A 21,124-nucleotide genomic window follows, 5' to 3' on the forward strand; every position below is an offset into this window, starting at 1 on the left:
TGTAATTTCTTCAGTGTTGTCACATGAAAAGTTATAATAAAATATTTACAAAAATGTGGGGGGTGTACTCACTTTTGTGAGATACTGTAGATTGCATTAAGCACAGGTATGTATTTTAAACGGGCCGTCTCATTTTTTTCCTGCACAACACAAGGCAACACAAGTGCATGTGTTAGTTTGTGCTGATGCTAGTGTGTGTGTTTGGCCACACACGCACTTTAAGGGTGCTGATGACAATAAAGTGAGATGTGCATATACAGCAATAAAACATGTAAACATCTATGCAAAAATGGGAAGGGGTTCTGAGTGTTACTGCTGATGATTGGCAGTGACTATAAACATGAACTTAGGCATTTATTAAAGTGGATGTAAACCCGATTTTTTTTTTTTTTTAATATATCATACTGTAGAGTATAAGATTTCCTATTTCATTTGAGCCCAGTCTTGCCACACAGAGTGAGAAAAATCTTGATAAACTGAGAAAAACTTTGTCAAATACTCCCCCTTGCTGTGAGTGACAGCCTAAGACACAGGCAGTATTTTTTAATTCCCACCCCCACTCCTTTCTTCAGCAGCTCTGCAAGGATTGGCTGCTCCACACCTCACCATGATTTGGCATGCTGAAGTCATGTGGTTACTTTTCTGTCTTTTCACTGGATGTTAGAGATCATAGCAGAAGTTCAGCAGAAGTTCAGTGTTAGAAATAAACAGGAGAAAATGCATATTGACAAGGGGAGTGTAGAGGTGGGCGGGGAGTCTACTGACATCACGACTCCACCCACCGAGCTCCAGACAACAGACCCACCCACAGAATATGCAGTTTTTCGGGTCTCATAACAGACAGAGGGGAGACATTTGACAGGTAAAGATACATGCAGGAGGCATGTATATCCTTATAGATAACCCCTATGGCAGTAGTTTAGAAAGGATGACATTGGGTTTACATCCACTTTAAGTGTCTTCAGATACCTAAATGCTTCCCAGCAGCACTGCCACAAACATCCAGTACCCCTGTACTGCAGCTGAAGGCTGGTTTCAGAAAGTTGCTTAGCATTTTGTAAACAGTGAATTGAACTGAACTGGCAGACTCAAGTGCATTTACAGGCGAAGATTAGTAAATGTTTTTGTAGTCAATCAGAATGTAACCTTTATGCAAGTTGAGAATGCTGTATCTTGGATAATTACTACTGCCACACACATCCAACACTGACATCTGGCCAAAACTTCTCATTAAGTGAAAACCCTGCAATTCATTAAAAAAAAGACTCCCGTTCCTGTCTGACAAACAGGACTCTGTGACACTTCAGAACATTAATTATTATAATTGTGGTGTAGATTTGTCTTTTCTGCCCTCCTCAACTTGGCCAACAATGTAATGGACACCACTGAAGTGCCTCCATCTCTGATATGTTGCCATACAAGAGTTGTCTGTCAGCGTTGCCATCTAGTCTATTAGATTAACATTATTAATTAGCTGATGATTATTTTCAGGTATTAATTGAAGCTTTGAGCGGCAGAGAAGAGCCAGATTCTAATAAGTCCCCTTCATGCTGATAATAAGCAGTACAGCCTCAGAGCCGACAGTTGTTGCTGTCTTTATAAGAAGAAGGCAAGGAGGCCATTAATGGCAATTATTTCAGTCTGCGCTCTGTGTATTTACATTTTGCTCAGTGGGGAGCTAAGAGTTCTTCCTAATCATTGTGTAAAACTGGAAGAAGCTGCTTGCTGTGTCTGTGCTTCAGGCAGCAGCATCTCTCAAAGGACAGTGCAGCCCGCTGCTTGCAGAGCACCATCCAGCAGTGTCCTGTAGCCTAAGGATAGCGGTTTTAAGGGACAAGCTCAGTCCTGGAAAGATTTCATTTTTCTAATGAGGTTCTTGTGCAAAGATGTGCCCAGGCAGGGGTCCCTTCAGGATGTGTTACTGTCTGCAGCTTGTGATGAGAGCTGGTGAACCAGCCACACACAGACAAAACCATGTGAGGTTCTTAGCTCCAACCTCTCATCATATGACTGTGCAGCGCCTCCCGCCATCACTAACATATGGATTTTGGCTTAATTTTGCTGCAATACAGTCAGTTACAAAGCCACAGTATCTGGCAGATGGAATTTTCGAATTAGGCTGGATGGGTGAATCGTCCCTTCTGCAGGATGCTCATTAGAGATCACAGTGATGTGAGTCTTAATGCTTTAAACAGCTGTAGTATATACTACAGAAATCAGGAGACATTATCACCTGTCACCATGTCAGCTATACACCACTTCATTCATCACAGTGCAGGCATTTATGACAGAAACATCTTCACCTGTTACTTACTAGCCTCCATAATGTCTCTCTGGTGTTGTGAACATGAAACTTAAAAAAAAAAAAAAAAGTGTCAAAAAGTAAACTGTGGCTGTTAACATTGCTTTCTGTTTCTATCAGGTGTGAACAACTACTATGGCACAAATATGCAGAATGACAGACGGAATTCTAGTTTAAAGGCTCTTTTAATATAGAAAACAAAAACGGCAGAAATTGCAGACGTGCTCCTTACTGAAAAAACACCCTTCCATCACAGCAGGCTTATGGTATTGGCCTGCATTATATAATCAAGGTCTGTTCCAACAATAACCCCAAAGCACCAAGCAGAGACCCACCAACCCTCCTCCTCCAAGCTGTAACAACAAAAGGTTAGCACTGGACAGCTACTAAAGCACTGGTGTTAATAGTTTATTGTAGTCCTAGTCCTCATTTAAAAGAACAACAGAATTGGTGATATTAGTATTGGTTTTCTAATCACTCTGCATTGAATAGATTTTTTTTCCTTGGTGGTGAATGAATAATGGCTAAATTAGAACGGAAGGCTGTATTATAATTACACCTGTACTAATGCTCTAATGGCACTGAACTGGCAATACATTTTTTAGGGTTGGTTTACTAAAGGAAAATAAGACTGCACATTGCATAGTACAGCTGCTCCAGAGAGTAAATAAGGTAAAATTTCACTTTACAAAGAATACCCAGAATCACGTGCAAGGAAAATAAAAAAAAAACAAAAAAAAACAGCATTTTTGCTTGCACATGATTGGATGATGGAAGTCAGCAGAGCTTCTGCTCATTTACTAAGCTCTGGAGCAACTGCACGTTGCAAAGTGCACAGTCTTGCTTTTAGTAAATAAAATCCCTATATGGGTGATGTAAACAGACTGGCGCAAGAGATCATGTAGCAATCTAAAGAGCAGTGCTGCATAGCTTGTATTCTTTATAATGTAATAATACATGCATAGCTTGTATTCCTCCATACACCAGCTGGCTGGTGTCAGTGATAGTCACATTCAGCCAATAACAGAATGATGTGTTATATGAACCAAAACAACAGATAACCTAATTTTGAGTTGTCAGTTTGTTAGGAGTACAGGGATAATCAAAGCAATAAAAGGTTGGATAGACTATGTATCACACAAGAGTTAAAAAGTTTTCCAACTGACATTAATATAAGTGTGATGCCTAGGTCATGTTTATCTTAAACCTGCACTGACTGCTTTTAACCTTAACCTTTTAAGTTCTAACCCACATATTTGGGCACTTTTGAAGGATTACTTACCAGATGCATTCACCTGGGACAAAAGGATGTTTAGACTCAAGAAAAGTAATCATTTCCAGGAAAGATCTACTGGATCTTGCCAGACCAGACATACACCTGACTGGGCCTACTCCATAGTGTTTTTTTCTCTTTGAGAATCTACAATGAGTTTTCTAAGGCTGGCTGTGACATTACTTCCCCAAGCAGGGTGGCGGGATGAGGGATGGAGATCTGATAGAGGGAAATTCTGTGGTTCTACCCAGTTGAGGTTACCTTTTCTATTTGGGTCATCTCCTCCTTATTCCTCATATTATCCCTGTGCTTGAAATCTGGCTCAATGCTTTCATCTTCTAACATCATATTCATATTCAAGAGCCATGCGGCTGTGCGGTCCAGAGCATTGGGGTTCACAGGTGAAGGGGCCTAAAACAAAACATACAACCAGAACAAAAGAAAGCAATGAAATTGAAAAAACAAAAACATGAGCAGCAAAAGAAAAATGGAAATGATCTCATGTCAAAAGGCATGGATGCACACAGTAAAACTCTGGGGCCTGCAGGCTCTGCAACAGTTGCAGAACAGGTTTAGCAGCATGCTAGGAACTGTAGTTCTACAACAGCTTGAAACCCAAAGTCAACTAAAGACCAGACAACATACCACAAAAATATTCATCAAACCTCTATTTGCAATACACTAAATATCTCCAGGATCAATAGGGTGCATATAATAGCATTGTCCTAATAATTGTACACTTTATTTTCAGAGTGGTGACAGTTATCCTTTTGAAGCTCTTGTGGAGAGTGAGAAACAATACATGTCCTGGGGACAATCCTGGGACAGACATGATACCAGAAACTAGCCTAGATCTAGCACACAGACACTGGCATACATGATGGCAACAAAACCCATCAGGCTATTATGATTTTATTACTCCGCTTCTCTTTCATCATTGAATATTGTGTGCAACACAAGGGGAACTTGTCAGTATCACAGCAATCAACATTCACCAACTTTGAAGGTCTTTCTCACTGCGCTGCGTAGAGCTGCTATACACAACAATATTTAGGTATTTTACATGAAAGTAGACTGTCTAATAAAGCTCTAGATATGGAATTACCCATTCATTTTCAGTTACTGTTCCTAGTCATAATGCAATGACAACAAAATAACCTCAGGATTCCAAAATAAAAACGGCCAAAAAGTTCAGATTCTTCTCTACAACTGCTTGGCTACAGTATTGCTAACATGATCTATAGTTAAACTGCTGTCCAGCGTTGGTCACATGTTGATAACAGGACATCACCACTGATACAGCCTGATGGTTGCTGGGTGGGAAAAATCTCCCATGTTCATCCATTACCCTCTATGGTGAACACACACTATAAGGTGGACGCAGGAGGCACCTCAGCTCTGCAGCATATTTTATATATGGAAGACAAGATACAGCTACTTAACTGTGATATAACCAGGCCACTCAGTAATTCCTGAGCATCAAACTGGAATTGTAAAAACATACATTGTACATGAGGATTAACGGTTCGGTTCCTAAAGCTGGGTTAGCCACATTCATTACAAAGCATTTGAAACTGACCAGCACAATTTAGACAAAATATAAGACAAACCAATAAAGAAATTTTCTAAGCAAAAATCTAACTTCTTATAATCAGACCCCACAGTGCAAATTCTACAGGACCAAAAGTGTTCAGTTCAAATTCTGCATACTCAGGCACTCCAATCTAAGCTAATGCTTAGAGAATTTTATCTGCTATTATCATTCTGCTTCTAAATAAAAAGTCTACAGCCAGAGAAGAAACAATTGTGAAGAAGGGTAAATGGATGTTATTTCCAAAAGGAGAATCTAAAACACTCAGCATTCCACAACTCATGTCTGGACTGTCACAAGGACTTTCTAACTATCAGACTGTAATGGATTGATATTTTTGCACTCACAGTATCACAGCGTGTAGGGGAGATATTTTAGGAGAAAAGTGGAAGCCTGACGAGAAGTGATAAGTAAGAACTCATTTATGGTTCCTTCCTTGCAGGATGGAATTGGAGAGGTGATCAGGTTAATGAAGAGATGCCAGACAATCATTTTTCACATATTCGTAAGCTGAAGGTGGACACATGACCTGGAAGGGGACTGTGAACTTCTAGAGGTGCCCAGTCTCCAGCAATTACACAAGAAATTCATCATCTCGTGTCACCCCATGTAAATGACAAGCATAAGCAGAATAAGAACTGCAATGTCAATTATATATTGCAGAATCATGATCATTGTAAGGGTCCATGCACCCAGGCTTAAAAATACACTGCTTCTAGAGGAGTTTAGCGTTATGCCTGTATAAGCAGCTAATGTTATCCTATGTGTTCATGCACATTAGGTCGTTTAGAGCAGGGGTCTCCAAACTTTATAAACAAATGGCTGGTTTACTGTCCTTCAAACTTTAGGGGGGCTGGACTGTGGCCAGTGGGACCAGAAAATGTCCTGGTGTCAGTGGGAGTAAACAATGCCCCATCAATGGTATTAGGCCGAGGAATAGTGCCCCATCAATAGTATTAGGCGGAGGAATACTATCCCATCATTGGTATTAATCGGAGTAATAGTGCACCATCGTTGGTATCAATAGGAGGACTAAAGCGCCATCATTGGTGTCATTGGGAGGAATAGTGCCCCAAGGGCTGCATCTAGCCTCCGGGCCACAGTTTGGTGACCACTGGTTTAGAGGCATATTTTAAGCTCAGCATTTAGAAGCAGAAAAAACCCTTCTGTTTTGTGTTTTTGAGAGCAGTTTTCTGGCAGAACAAAATACGCTAAATACTCCTAAACGCTGGGCCAAGGAAATGCTCAAAATTAGCGTTTCTTTTTTTTTTTGCCCAGGGCACTGACATTTTTTTAATCCAGTATGCATGGAGCCCTAATAGGGATGAACAGAAACATTTCGGACCACAGGAAAGCAGAAATTGTTTAGTGTAGTTAAATATGAATGAACAAGGGGGTCCGGTGGGCGGTGGAGTCAGTCCAGAGGTTGAGTGACTTCACTCAACCCTAGCTGTCCTTTCAACATCTGGCTCTGACAGATGAGAGGGATGAGAGGTCCTACAAGAACAGATATATCCTATTAACATCCTACCATGTTGAAACTGGGTACTAGATGCATTGTTAGTAATTTTAACTGTAGTTAGAATGTGTTTAGTCTTGAGATGCATTGTGAGTTGTATGCTGATATGCACATGGCTATGCGCTCCATTTGGCCAGGGTATGCCCCAATTGCCCCGTTTTGTACCTCCACAGTAAAAAAAATTTTCAATAAAAAGAATTTACAAAAAAAAAAAAAAAATATGAATGAACAAGAAGGTGGAGGGCTTTTGTCAGAAACTGATGCATGAGCAGTTGTAATTTTAGCTATTGTAATTCTAGGAACACTTCAACATTACAGATAAAATCAAAGCAGTGAAGAACAGAAACTTATTAGCTGCATGCCTTCTTTCCCTTCTCTTTTTTTGAATATTTTGAACTGTAACTGTGACCATATGAACAAAGGCCAAGTTGGACTCAGATTTGGGCTTTGGTCCTATATAAAACAAATTGCACTTGGTGTTTTAAAGAGTGCTCTTTACCAAAATTTATATAGGCCCATTACACATGGCTAGCAGCAAACATGTCACTCCCATATGGTTCTGTACTTGTCGCTATCGCTGAAATCTACCCTGCCCTTATCTGAAGTATTTATTTTCTATAGTGCCTGAATTACCCATTGGTTGCACTTCTTCCAGTACATGCAGCATCTGGATGTGTTTTGCAAATACATTACAGTAAATGCATACCTCCAGCTGCATCACTTTAATTAAATCCAACCCATGCTGGATAAACAGTGAGCATAGCTCATACAGAGTAAACTGAACTTAATTTATGCAGACAAAACCTACTTCAATGGGGCAGTGCGGAAAGCAATGCGCACAATATAACAGTCAATCAGAAATTAACATTCACCAATCTGCCAATTAGTAAGCTGATCATGCTATTGGTTACTGTTGCAGGCCAGCACATTGTTACCACATACAACCAATAGTGCCGCAACTTGCTAAACTGGAAAGTCTGCTTGTAAACAGACTTGTAAATCGAGGCGCTATAAAATTCCATTCCACACATGTGAGGAATATAAGTAATACGTGGTTTTCTTGATGAAAGGGACACAGATTCCCGTTAGTACAACGATTTTGAAATTGAAATGCTGAGTTTTATTCTCATGAATAATGTCTTTGTATTTAAACGATCCCACTACCTCCAGGTGCAGGGGGTGGCTATGGGGCGGGCTGTGCCCCCTCCTATGCCAACCTGTACCTGGGGGGGTGGGAGCGTGATCTATGTTCTAAAGAGAGCTGCAGAATTCAGTAATATACTATCTTGGCATCGTTATATAGACAAAGTCTTCATGGTTTGGGCAGGATCAAAAGATGAGCTAAATGTATTTCTGGAGACTCTACAACATAATACCTATAGTTTAAAATTTATATATAGCTACAGTCAGGAAAAAATAACATTTCTTGATGTTGAAATCTTCCTGAATGAAGTAAGAACTTTATGCTCAACCCTATACAGAAAGCCATCTGCCGGAAATACATTGCTACATGCAACCAGCTCGCATTCCAAGCCATTGATTAGAAGTAGAGGTCAACTGATATGGGTTTTTCTCTGGCCGATGCCTATACCGCTATTTGGAAATTGGGGCAGCCGATGGCCGATATATGATGCCGATTTTTGTTGCCGATATTTTAGGCCGATTAACCACTTGACGACCGCCTCACGCCGATGTACGTCGGCAAGGCGGCACGGACAGGCAAAATCACGTACATGTACGTGATTTGCCTTCCGCGGGTGGGGGGTCCAATCGGACCCCCCCCGGTGCCCGAGGCGGTCGTCTTTTGTCCCACGGCGATCGGAGGTGAGGGGGAGGCCATCCGTTCGTGGCCCCCCCCTCGCGATCGCCGCCGGCCAATCGAATCATTCCTTTGCTGCTGTATGCTAAACAGCAGCAAAGGAAATGATGTCATCTCTCCTCGGCTCGGTAATTTCCGTTCCGGCCCGAGGAGAGAAGACAGGTATGTGAGTGCACAACACTACACACACACACAGTAGAACATGCCAGGCACACAAAACACCCCGATCCCCCCCCGATCGCCCCCCGATCCCCCCCCAATCACCCCCCCGTCACAAACTGACACCAGCAGTTTTTTTTTTTCTGATTACTGCATTGGTGTCAGTTTGTGACAGTTACAGTGTTGGGACAGTTAGTATTAGCCCCCTGTAGGTCTAGGATACCCCCCTAACCCCCCCTAATAAAGTTTTAACCCCTTGATCACCCCCTGTCACCAGTGTCGCTAAGCGATCATTTTTCTGATCGCTGTATTAGTGTCGCTGGTGACGCTAGTTAGGGACGTAAATATTTAGGTTCGCCGTCAGCGTTTTATAGCGTCAGGGACCCCCATATACTACCTAATAAATGTTTTAACCCCTTGATGGCCCCCTAGTTAACCCTTTCACCACTGATCACCGTATAAGTGTTACGGGTGACGCTGGTTAGTTTGTTTATTTTTTATAGTGTCAGGGCACCCGCCGTTTATTACCGAATAAAGATTTAGCCCCCTGATCGCCCGGCGGTGATATGCGTCGCCCCAGGCAGCGTCAGATTAGCGCCAGTACCGCTAACACCCACGCACGCAGCATACGCCTCCCTTAGTGGTATAGTATCTGATCGGATCAATATCTGATCCGATCAGATCTATACTAGCGTCCCCAGCAGTTTAGGGTTCCCAAAAACGCAGTGTTAGCGGGATCAGCCCAGATACCTGCTAGCACCTGCGTTTTGCCCCTCCGCCCGGCACAGCCCAGCCCACCCAAGTGCAGTATCGATCAATCACTGTCACTTACAAAACACTAAACGCATAACTGCAGCGTTCGCAGAGTCAGGCCTGATCCCTGCGATCGCTAACAGTTTTTTTGGTAGCATTTTGGTGAACTGGCAAGCACCAGCCCCAGGCAGCGTCAGATTAGCGCCAGTACCGCTAACACCCACGCACGCAGCATACGCCTCCCTTAGTGGTATAGTATCTGAACGGATCAATATCTGATCCGATCAGATCTATACTGGCGTCCCCAGCAGTTTAGGGTTCCCAAAAACGCAGTGTTAGCGGGATCAGCCCAGATACCTGCTAGCACCTGCATTTTGCCCCTCCGCCCGGCCCAGCCCACCCAAGTGCAGTATCGATCGATCACTGTCACTTACAAAACACTTAACGCATAACTGCAGCGTTCGCAGAGTCAGGCCTGATCCCTGCGATCGCTAACAGTTTTTTTGGTAGCTTTTTATTGAACTGGCAAGCGCCAGCGGCCTAGTACACCCCGGTCGTAGTCAAACCAGCACTGCAGTAACACTTGGTGACGTGGCGAGTCCCATAAGTGCAGTTCAAGCTGGTGAGGTGGCAAGCACAAGTAGTGTCGTGCTGCCACCAAGAAGACAAACACAGGCCCGTCGTGCCCATAATGCCCTTCCTGCTGCATTCGCCAATCCTAATTGGGAACCCACCGCTTCTGCAGCGCCCGTACTTCCACCATTCACATCCCCAACCAAATGCAGTCGGCTGCATGATAGGCATTTTCTTTATGTCCTCCCGAGTACCCCTACCCAACAAACCCCCCCAAAAAAGATGTGTCTGCAGCAAGCGCGGATATAGGCGTGACACCCGCTATTATTGTCCCTCCTGTCCTGACAATGCTGGTCTTTGCATTGGTGAATGTTTTGAACGCTACCATTCACTAGTTGAGTATTAGCGTAGGGTACAGCATTGCACAGACTAGGCACACTTTCACAGGGTCTCCCAAGATGCCATTGCATTTTGAGAGACCCGAACCTGGAACCGGTTACCGTTATAAAAGTTAGTTACAAAAAAAGTGTAAAAAAAAAAAAAAATAAATATATAAAATAAAAAAAAGTTGTCGTTTCATTGTTCTCTCTCTCTCTATTCTCTCTCTCTATTGTTCTGCTCTTTTTTACTGTATTCTATTCTGCAATGTTTTATTGTTATTATGTTTTATCATGTTTGCTTTTCAGGTATGCAATTTTTTATACTTTACCGTTTACTGTGCTTTATTGTTAACCATTTTTTTGTCTTCAGGTACGCCATTCACGACTTTGAATGGTTATACCAGAATGATGCCTGCAGGTTTAGGTATCATCTTGGTTTTTTTTTTTACAAGCCGTAGGAGGGAATGCCCCCCCCACCGTCTTCCGTGTTTTTCTCTGGCTCTCCTGTCTCAACAGGGAACCTGAGAATGCAGCCGGTGATTCAGCCAGCTGACCATAGAGCTGATCAGAGACCAGAGTGGCTCCAAACATCTCTATGGCCTAAGAAACCGGAAGCTACGAGCATTTTATGACTTAGATTTCGCCGGATGTAAATAGCGCCATTGGGAAATTGGGGAAGCATTTTATCACACCGATCTTGGTGTCGTCAGATGCTTTGAGGGCAGAGGAGAGATCTAGGGTCTAATAGACCCCAATTTTTTCAAAAAAGAGTACCTGTCACTACCTATTGCTATCATAGGGGATATTTACATTCCCCGAGATAACAATAAAAATGATTAAAAAAAAAAAAATGAAAGGAACAGTTTAAAAATAAGATAAAAAAGCCAAAAAAAAAAAAAACACCCCTGTCGCCCCCTGCTCTCGCGCTAAGGCAAACGCAAGCGGCGGTCTGTCGTCAAACGTAAACAGCAATTGCACCATGCATGTGAGGTATCGCCGCGAAGGTCAGATCGAGGGATTTTTGCAGTAGACCTCCTCTGTAAATCTAAAGTGGTAACCTGTAAAGGCTTTTAAAGGCTTTTAAAAATGTATTTATTTTGTTGCCACTGCACGTTTGTGCGCAATTTTAAAGCATGTCATGTTTGGTATCCATGTACTCGGCCTAAGATCATCTTTTTTATTTCATCAAACATTTGGGCAATATAGTGTGTTTTAGTGCATTCAAATTTTAAAAAGTGTGTTTTTTTCCCCCAAAAATGCGTTTGAAAAATCGCTGCGCAAATACTGTGTGAAAAAAAAAAATGAAACACCCACCATTTTAATCTGTAGGGCATTTGCTTTAAAAAAATATATAATGTTTGGGGGTTCAAAGTAATTTTTTTGCAAAAAAAAAAAAAAACTTTTTCATGTAAACAATGAGTGTCAGAAAGGGCTTTGTCTTCAAGTGGTTAGAAGAGTGAGTGATGTGTGACATAAGCTTCTAAATGTTGTGCATAAAATGCCAGGACAGTTCAAAACCCCCCCAAATGACCCCATTTTGGAAAGTAGACACCCCAAGCTATTTGCTGAGAGGCATGTCGAGTCCATGGAATATTTTATATTGCGACACAAGTTGCGGGAAAGAGACAAATTTTTTTTTTTTTTTGCACAAAGTTGTCACTAAATGATATATTGCTCAAACATGCCATGGGAATATGTGAAATTACACCCCAAAATACATTCTGCTGCTTCTCCTGAGTACGGGGATACCACATGTGTGAGACTTTTTGGGAGCCTAGCCGCGTACGGGACCCCGAAAACCAAGCACCGCCTTCAGGCTTTCTAAGGGCGTGAATTTTTGATTTCACTCTTCACTGCCTATCACAGTTTCGGAGGCCATGGAAAGCCCAGGTGGCACAAAACCCCCCCAAATGACCCCATTTTGGAAAGTAGACACCCAAAGCTATTTGCTGAGAGGTATAGCGAGTATCTTGCAGACCTCACTTTTTGTCACAAAGTTTTGAAAATTGAAAAAAGAAAAAAAAAAATGTTTTTTCTTGTCTTTCTTCATTTTCAAAAACAAATGAGAGCTGCAAAATACTCACCATGCCTCTCAGCAAATAGCTTGGGGTGTCTACTTTCCAAAATGGGGTCATTTGGGGGGGTTTTGTGCCACCTGGGCATTCCATGGCCTCCGAAACTGTGATATGCAGTGAAGAGTGAAATCAAAAATTTTCACCCTTAGAAATCCTGAAGGCGGTGATTGGATTTCGGGGTCCCGTACGCGGCTAGGCTCCCAAAAAGTCCCACACATGTGGTATCACCATACTCAGGAGAAGCAGCTGAATGTATTTTGGGGTGCAATTCCACATAGGCCCATGGCCTGTGTGAGCAATATATCATTTAGTGACAACTTTTTGTAAATATTTTTTTTTTTTGTCATTATTCAATCACTTGGGACAAAAAAAATAAATATTCAATGGGTTCAACATGCCTCTCAGCAATTTCCTTGGGGTGTCTACTTTCCAAAATGGGGTCATTTGGGGGGGTTTTGTACTGCCCTGCCATTTTAGCACCTCAAGAAATGACATAGGCAGTCATAAACTAAAAGCTGTGTAAATTACAGAAAATGTACCCTAGTTTGTAGACGCTATAACTTTTGCGCAAACCAATAAATATACGCTTATTGACATTTTTTTTACCAAAGACATGTGGCCGAATACATTTTGGCCTAAATGTATGACTAAAATTTAGTTTATTGGATTTTTTTTATAACAAAAAGTAGAAAATATCATTTTTTTTCAAAATTTTCGGTCTTTTTCCGTTTATAGCGCAAAAATAAAAACTGCAGAGGTGATCAAATACCATCAAAAGAAAGCTCTATTTGTGGGAAGAAAAGGACGCAAATTTCGTTTGGGTACAGCATTGCATGACCGCGCAATTAGCAGTTAAAGCGAGGCAGTGCCAAATTGGAAAAAGACCTCTGGTCCTTAGGCAGCATAATGGTCCGGGGCTCAAGTGGTTATAAACAAAAAACCTCACCCACTCCTCCCTGCTTGCTCCTGTCACTCTACCACACACTTGATGTCCTCAGTACAGATGGCACTGGTTGGCTGTGGCAGGTGGCACTGGTTGGCTTAGGCAGGTGGTACTGGTTTGGAACAGGCAGGTGGCACTGGTTTGGAACTGGTAGGTGGCACTTATTGGCACTAGCAAATGGCACTGGTCGGCACTGGCAGGTGGCACTGGTTTGCAACTGACAGATGGCACTGGCAGGTGGCACTGGTTGGCACGTGGCACTGGTTTGGAACTGACAGTTGGCACTGGCAGGTGGCGCTGGCACGTGGCACTGATTGGCAGGTAGCACTGACAGATGACACTGGCAGGTGGCACTGATTGGCAGTGGCACTGGTTGGCACTGACAGGTGGCACTGGTTCGAGGAGGCATTGGTTGGCACTGATTGGCGGTGGCATTGGCAGGCACTAGGTGGCACTGGCAGGTGGCACTGATTGGCAGTGGCAGGCATTGGGAGGTGGCACTGGTTTGGAACTGGCAGGTGGCACTATTGGCACTGGCAGGTGGCATTGATTGGCTTGGTGGCACTGGTTGGCATTGGCAGGTGGCACTGGTTGGCGGTGGCACTGGCAGGTGGCACTGACGGGTTTCACACTGAGCCAAGTGTAAACTGTGTGTGAAACTAACAGAGAGGAGCTGTCAGAATTGAGCTTAATGTCGGGGTGGGCGGGAACCGGCCAGGGTGGACGGGACCCAGCAGCTATCAAACAGCAGCCAATGATTGGGCTGCTTAAGAAGAGGGCGGGGCCACATACACATAGCGGCCCACCCAGATCCCATCCTATTGGCTGTGTTTGATAGCTGCTGGGTGCCGCCCACCCCGGCCGGGTCCCGCCCACCCCCGACATCAACCTCAATTCTGACAAATCTCTCTCTCTCCTCTGTGTTACCTGTCAGTTTCACACACTCAGTGGCTCTGGCAAGCATCAAGCGCTGCGCTGAGTGTGGAGAGGGGAGGAGGAACGGCGCCCAGTGTTAAATATCGGCCTAATTTAGATAATAATCGGCCCATGCCGATTTATCAAAAATGGCCAAATATCAGCCGATATATCGGTCAACCTCTAATTAGAAGTATTCCATATAGTCAGTACCTCAGATTGAGGTGTATTTGCACACTAGAGGAAGACTTTACGAGGGAAGGTTCTAATGTTGCGTGAACGTTTACTTGTGAGGGGCTACAACAGGACTTGCCTCAAGAAGGCCTATAACAAAGTAAGAATTCAAGACAAATTCATTGATCTACAAACCAAGAAGAGAGACACAATCTGGATCAACAAGGATAGTTACTAAATACAACAGACAACATGGGAAGGTTTCTGGATCAATTAATGTCTATAGGAAGTTCTGGTACCTTCTCACTGGAGATAAAAAAATCAATAAATTTATTAAACCCTATCCAGAAAAGGTCAAAATCTATTAAAGACACTATGGTAGCAAGTCATCATATTGGGAATAAGATGAGTAAAACAGATAAACCAGGCACATACCCATGTGGTAACTATAATTACTCCCCATTTATTCTGAGAGGAGTAAGCATCGGTCTCCCCAACAACACTTCATGGATGCCCAGACATAGAATTACTTTCCAATCTGTCGGTGCGGTCTATATAATGAAGTGTTGCTATAGAGCATTCTATGTGGGCAAAATAAAACGCTCTTTTTTTGCAGAATTAGGGACCATGTTTCTGTGATTTCTAAACGCAAAATGGAAACCCCCATTAGCAGACATATGGGATTGTACCACCACAACCATAATTTGAAAATGATTGTTTTCTTTCACCTTAGACCATATCACACACGAAAGGGGTGGGGATATTGACAAAAAGCTATTACAGCTTGAAGCGAAGTGGATTTACTTATTACAGGCAACCAGATGTCCAGGTTTAAATGAGGGCTTTAGCTACAAGCCCTTTTTATAGTTTTAGATGCCAATTTTATGGTTCTCTCTTACCCCAGTCCCCTAATGCCATCAGTATGGATTATTTCCATACGTCCCTGTCTGCCCACTTTCCTATAAATGCCATGCTGCGATACTGATCACTTTTGGGGGTCTTTATTGAATCCCCTCTAATATCCCTCTTTGTGCAGAGGGGCACTTATTAGGAATTATTAGATAAGAGCTCAATGTGATATATCTATTTACCTGTATTATAACTTGAATATATGTATTGTTGTAAAGATACACCCATGTTCCTGGAAGGATTCCCATATTTATCTTGAACCATCCCTTATACACTAGAAATTTTAATCAATCCTTTTCTTTTCTCTTTTTTTTTAAATATTTATTTTTCCTCATCTAGAGCGCATCATCGGGCATGGTGTCTTGTGGGCCTCCTCCACCTATTTGCCATAGGATCCCCGCACGGACGCCCAGGGGCCCACAACAGTATGATCCCTGACCTCAAGGGATCACTTGCTGTGCTCCCATGGAAACAGAAGCATCCCTGTGTGTCCGGAAATGAGGTGCTGCTTTTTACCGGTGGGACGTCAGCTCTCACGGTAACATGGCTTTGCGGATGAGCGGCTGATGTATGTGATGGTGTCACCGCACTCGGCATGCCCTCAGGGCGTGTCTGTGTGCGGTGGCCCCTCTGTCGGCCGTTGGCGCGGGGCAGGACTTCGGTGGAGAGGCGGCTCTCCCTCTGTGATACAGCATTCCTCTACAGCGTCCGCTTTGTGTCATCACAGTATGACGTCACATATCGCGCCCACCTGACGCACTGGGGAGGGGTATAAATGGACCCATGCGGCGTCATTTATGCTGCTGGAGTACCTGGGAGCCCTACACCTCATGCAGCTGTTAACAGGTAGATCTATGGAACTTATTGACAGCACCTTTCACATGCACTGCAATTTCATTGCATTACGTAATAAAAGGTGTGGTATATTTAAGGCTTTATTCCCCTCTTTCATTTTCACCTGCAGATTCATTTTCTTCATTTATGGTCGCTTCTATATTCCATTTTGCTTTGAAGTCTTTGTATCCATGAACTAAAGAGCATGTGAAGACGAGTTTTTCCTCTATCATATAAGCAGGAATTCTTAAATGATTGAATTTATAAGGGACCTTATTACAACTATACTGTCTCTCTTATGTCCTAATGTTACCTTACTTGCAGAGACCTGACTCTGGCTCTATACAGCCTAGATAATCATTGCTGTTAGCTGCATGGGATCATAGGCTCCCAGTTATCCATTTAACCACTTGCCGACCGCCGCACGCCGATGTACGTGCAAACGTGGGCGGCGGATATCGTTGTTATGGCAGCAGCTAGCTGCCATAACCCCGGTATCCCCGTTTTCGTGCGGCGGTCGGTTTTAAGATAAAAGTGGTCTCTGCAGCAGATTTGCCGCGAGATCACTTTTATCGGTGGCGGGAGAGGGCCCCCCCTCCCGCCGCGATCCGGTGCCCTCTGACGCTTACCGGAGCCGTCGGTAGCGGCGGAGGCAATTGCGTCCTTCTCCGTGCTGTGCCTGGAGACAAGTGAGGCTAAGATGGTGCCCACTCGTCTCCATGACACTGCTGGGTGGAAGCGACGTCAAAACGTCACTTCCGCCCATACGTCTTAAAGGCACATTTTTTTCAATGTCATTTTTTTAAATGACTTTTTTTTTTAATTGCATTTTAGTGTAAATATGAGATCTGAGGTCTTTTTGACCCCAGATCTCATACTTAAGAGGTCCTGTCATGCTTTTATCTATTAAAAGGGAAGTTTATATTCCTTGTAATAGGAATAAAAGTGACACAATTTTTTTTTAAACTGTGTAAAAATAAATAAAATCATGTAAAATAAATAATAAAAATAAACATTTTTTTAAAAAAAAAACCCCCGTCCCGACGAGCTTGCGCGCAGAAGCGAATGCATACGTGAGTAGCGCCTGCATATGAAAACAGTGGTCAAACCACACATGTGAGGTATAGCCGCGATTGGTAGAGCAAAAGCAATAATTCTAGCCCTAGACCTCCTCTGTAACGCAAAACATGCAACCTGTAGAATTTTTTAAACGTCGCCTATGGAGATTTTTGAGGGTAAAAGTTTGACCCCATTCCACGAGCGGGCGCAATTTTGAAGCGTGACATGTTGGGTATCAATTTACTTGGCGTAACATTATATTTCACAATGTAAAAAAAAATTGGGCTAACTTTACTGTTGTCTTATTTTTTTATTCAAAAAAGTGAATTTTTTCCAAAAAAAGTGCGCTTATAAGACCGCTGCGCAAATACAGTGCAAAAAAAAGTATTGCATTGACTGCCATTTTATTCTCTAGGGTGTTAGGAAAAAAAAACAATATATAATGTTTGGGGGTAATTTTCTAGCAAAAAAAACTGTTTTAAACATGTAAACACCTAAAATCCAAAACGAGGCTGGTCCTTAAGTGGTTAAAAGAAGTGTCTTATGTAAGCATATACCCCTTTTTTCTGTTGAAGGATTTAATATCCTAATTAAATATAGACATGCACTAAGATTGACATGTCATACTTACATTTTTGATTGATTCACAGGAAACACTGGTTTTAAAATCATATGCAAATTATTTATACCTCTCTCTGTGGGTGATCCGGCTTAGTTGGGAGATTCCTGCAGGCGGGACCATTTGTGACCAGAAATTCGCTCTGATATCAGTTACCCACTGTAGATCCGGCTCTGAGTCCCCAAAACATTGGGGCTAAAACTTCTGGTTGGGAAATTCTTGCTATCTCCACGGATGCATCTATGTGTGTATTAATGCATGTACTTTAACGTGTTCTTATGGAATTTTCTTCTTTTACATATGTATTTTTTTCTTTTTGCCGATTTATCTTTGTATCTATTTACTAGATATAAAGTCCACGTATTTTCCTGAAGAAGGCGTAAGGCGAAACATGTAGAATGATTGCATGGAAAACTGTATGAAGGAAGTGACTTTTTTTAATGTTATTCTTTTCTGTAATAAAAATATATTTTTAAATTAAATTTAGTGTGATATCTATTTGTATTAATAAGCACCCTTAAAGTCCCATAGTCCCCAATATGGTTTTTCTTCTCTGTTTATTTTAAGGGATGATGGTGCCTACTGTTTGAGTCTGTGTCTTGATCACTCTAATCCCCTACTTTCTGCTTGTAAACGGTCAAAGTTTTATATCCATTATTTGCTTTTACTAAGTGTCAGGACCATGTAATGCTGGCCATACATTATACAATTTTCTTGTTCAATTTCCTTTAGATTTACCTTCAATTATGTACTGCAAGGACCTGCCTGATTGCATACAAATTGAAAGTGTTTAAGTTTGACCTCATATTATATCGTTTTGGTAAATCTAAAGGAACATTGTACAAGAAAATTTTACAATGTATGGCCAGCCTCACACTCCTGTTCCAAGGCAGCTGATGGTCTCATTCCAGCATCCTGGTTTTGGCTGAGCTTCACTCTCCCTGTCTGATTGTCCACCTGCAGGGTGATTGGTGTAAATACAGCCTCTGGATGGAGTCCAAACCTGTTTTAAGCCTGCCAAGCTCTTAGTGTCATGCAGATGCCAGTGTTTGCAACACGTACTTCAAGCTCCCTATTTATCTGCCTTGTTTCTGTGCCTTGACCTTTACCTTTGCTCAATCCCTGCCCTGCCAGCTAGTTTGGGTCTCTTTGTTAGTAATCCTCGGACTGGACTCTGGAATACTCTTTGAACTCTGCCTGCCTTTTGACCATGAATTTGACCCCGACTACTCTCTGAACATTGCCTGCCTGAACCTGGACTGCCTTTAGGCCACTCTGTCTGTACCTGTTTGCTGTGCTTAGTAATTTCTATAACAATATATATTTTCTTAACACCATACATGATGCTATAGATAAATGTGAGACCCTCCCTTTACCTAAGGAATCCTTCATCTAGGAAGAAAAAAAAAATAACAGATTATGATAACAGGCCTATGTATTTCTGAGAGCGCAACTACTCTCTGGCTAGGGTGGTCAACCAGCCAAGCATCTCTCTCAATATTTAAGGTTGTCGCACTCAAAAAATATGCTATATTGACTGTGTCAAGCTGCCTACTGGCATTCGCAAGACCTCTGGCAGGCGAAGCTTTGCAGAGGAACGCAGTGCGCCTTGACAGTCCCTAGAAACTTATCAATAAAGCTACTTAACAATTACTAGTTGCATGCATAAAATAAGCCCTTATCACTTTAAGGTTATTCACAAATGTACATACATAAACACTTACCACTCAATTGTCTGGGTGTTTGGAAGGGAGTTCCCTATCTTACTTATGTCTCTCTGTCCCTACCTGCCAATACCTGCATAGGCTTTTTAATATCCCCACAAGCTCCTAGCTTCGTGGTTCCTGCACGAGCGCCAAGCTCAATGCTTCTCTAAGCGCTACCACAGCTCTTGAGGCTCTTCTCAGAGAAGGGAGTGCAATCAGGTGCGACAATTTGCACTAAAGCTGCTCATCCCATGGACCCCAAATGGCCACGTCCAACCCCACAAAAATACTAAATACTGAAAACACTGCTAAAATTAGACAATATGTGTTTAAGCAGATTGCTGTGCAGTTCTTCTAAGCAACTGGAGAGGACATATGCACTTAAGTAGCTGCCATCCTGATTTTTTAACTCTTAACCCACTTTGAGTCCGTTGTAGGACAACCAAAAAAGGTGGCCTCTACCTACCCCAAATACTTCTGACACCTGCTTGCCTTATGGGAAAGGGGGCTGCTATAGGTGAAGAGCACAGAACCAGCTATAGTGCCTGACCACCTATGCTAGGGGTAGGCGTGACACAAAAAAATGTGTGCCAAGTTTCCTAATATGCAATTCCTTGTGGTATCCCACCAAAAATTGTTATCAGAAAGCACATTTTACACAGAAGAATCAGAGCGTCTTTTCATAAATCAATCTTACTTTCCTGAGCGTAAATAGATAAAACAAGCAGAATTATTAGGAATGCCCCATTTGTATGCTGCACTGGTATAAGAGAATATATATCTGAGTGTGTCTCCTGAATCCGTAGCGTGAATTATTCTGAACACATCTGCACAGGGAAGGAGGGAGAATTGATTTTTATATCAATATTTGCAGAATTATTAATGCAGCTACAAATTCATTACAGATAAAATACGTTTTTCCATATATAGTGAGAAGGCAGCGCTGACATTGAATGACCCTCACAGGCCAAACTGGAGCCAAACTCCACAATTTAGTCATCCCTGCCCAGCTGGGCCACTGTCAGGAGATCTGCACATATTTCTTTTTTTTTTTTTTTTTTTTTTTCCTTTCTTTCTTTTTTTTCTTTTTTTTTTTTCTTTTTTTTCTTTTTCTTTTTTTTTTTTTTTCTTTTTTTTGCCACTTCAGTCGACCTTTTGAGGGGATTGAATCAATTTTGAGAATCATATTCTGAACCATCTCCCTCTCAGTGTCTCATCATTGTAGCCTTTGCCAAAATTTAATCGAGAAACTTACAAAATGTGCATCTCTTAGGGGTTAGGCTAACTCAATAACCCCGCTTGATTTCTAAACTTCATTATTTTTAATCCCCCCTAACCCCTCCCCCCTCCCTTCTCTCCAAGGTCAGCTCTATTTTACTCCTACTGGCATTAATCTAGGGCCTTCAATTCTTTCACATATCTCCAAGTTTTTTTAAATTGTTTCCACTGTTCCCAGACCGCCAGAGTCCCGTTATCTTTCTCTTCTAATTTATTTACAAGCTCCTCATTGTTATATGTTTC

General features: G+C 42.3%; 1 protein-coding gene across 13 annotated transcripts in view; it reads right to left on the bottom strand.

Moving 5' to 3' along the window:
- Positions 1-21,124, bottom strand: part of DAB2IP (DAB2 interacting protein) — a 728,988-nt gene that overhangs the window by 21,857 nt on the left and 686,007 nt on the right. For 9 of the 13 annotated variants that reach the window (XR_012236021.1, XM_073599533.1, XM_073599534.1 and 6 more), the window contains 2 exons: positions 3,837-3,986; positions 2,315-2,353 (listed from right to left, as the gene is read on the bottom strand). The exons of 1 other annotated variant lie outside the window; for it this stretch is intronic. Coding sequence is in view for 10 of the 12 variants with exons in the window: in XM_073599533.1 (XP_073455634.1) it covers positions 2,315-2,353; positions 3,837-3,986 (189 nt within the window). In the remaining 2 variants the exon portion in view is untranslated. Of the gene's footprint in view, positions 1-2,303; positions 2,354-3,836; positions 3,987-21,124 lie in introns of all 13 variants that reach the window. 3 more of the 13 variants (XR_012236022.1, XM_073599536.1, XM_073599531.1) reach the window with 2 other exon arrangements.

Source organism: Aquarana catesbeiana, linkage group LG09 (assembly GCF_042186555.1).
Source record: "Aquarana catesbeiana isolate 2022-GZ linkage group LG09, ASM4218655v1, whole genome shotgun sequence".
NCBI lineage: Eukaryota > Metazoa > Chordata > Amphibia > Anura > Ranidae > Aquarana > Aquarana catesbeiana.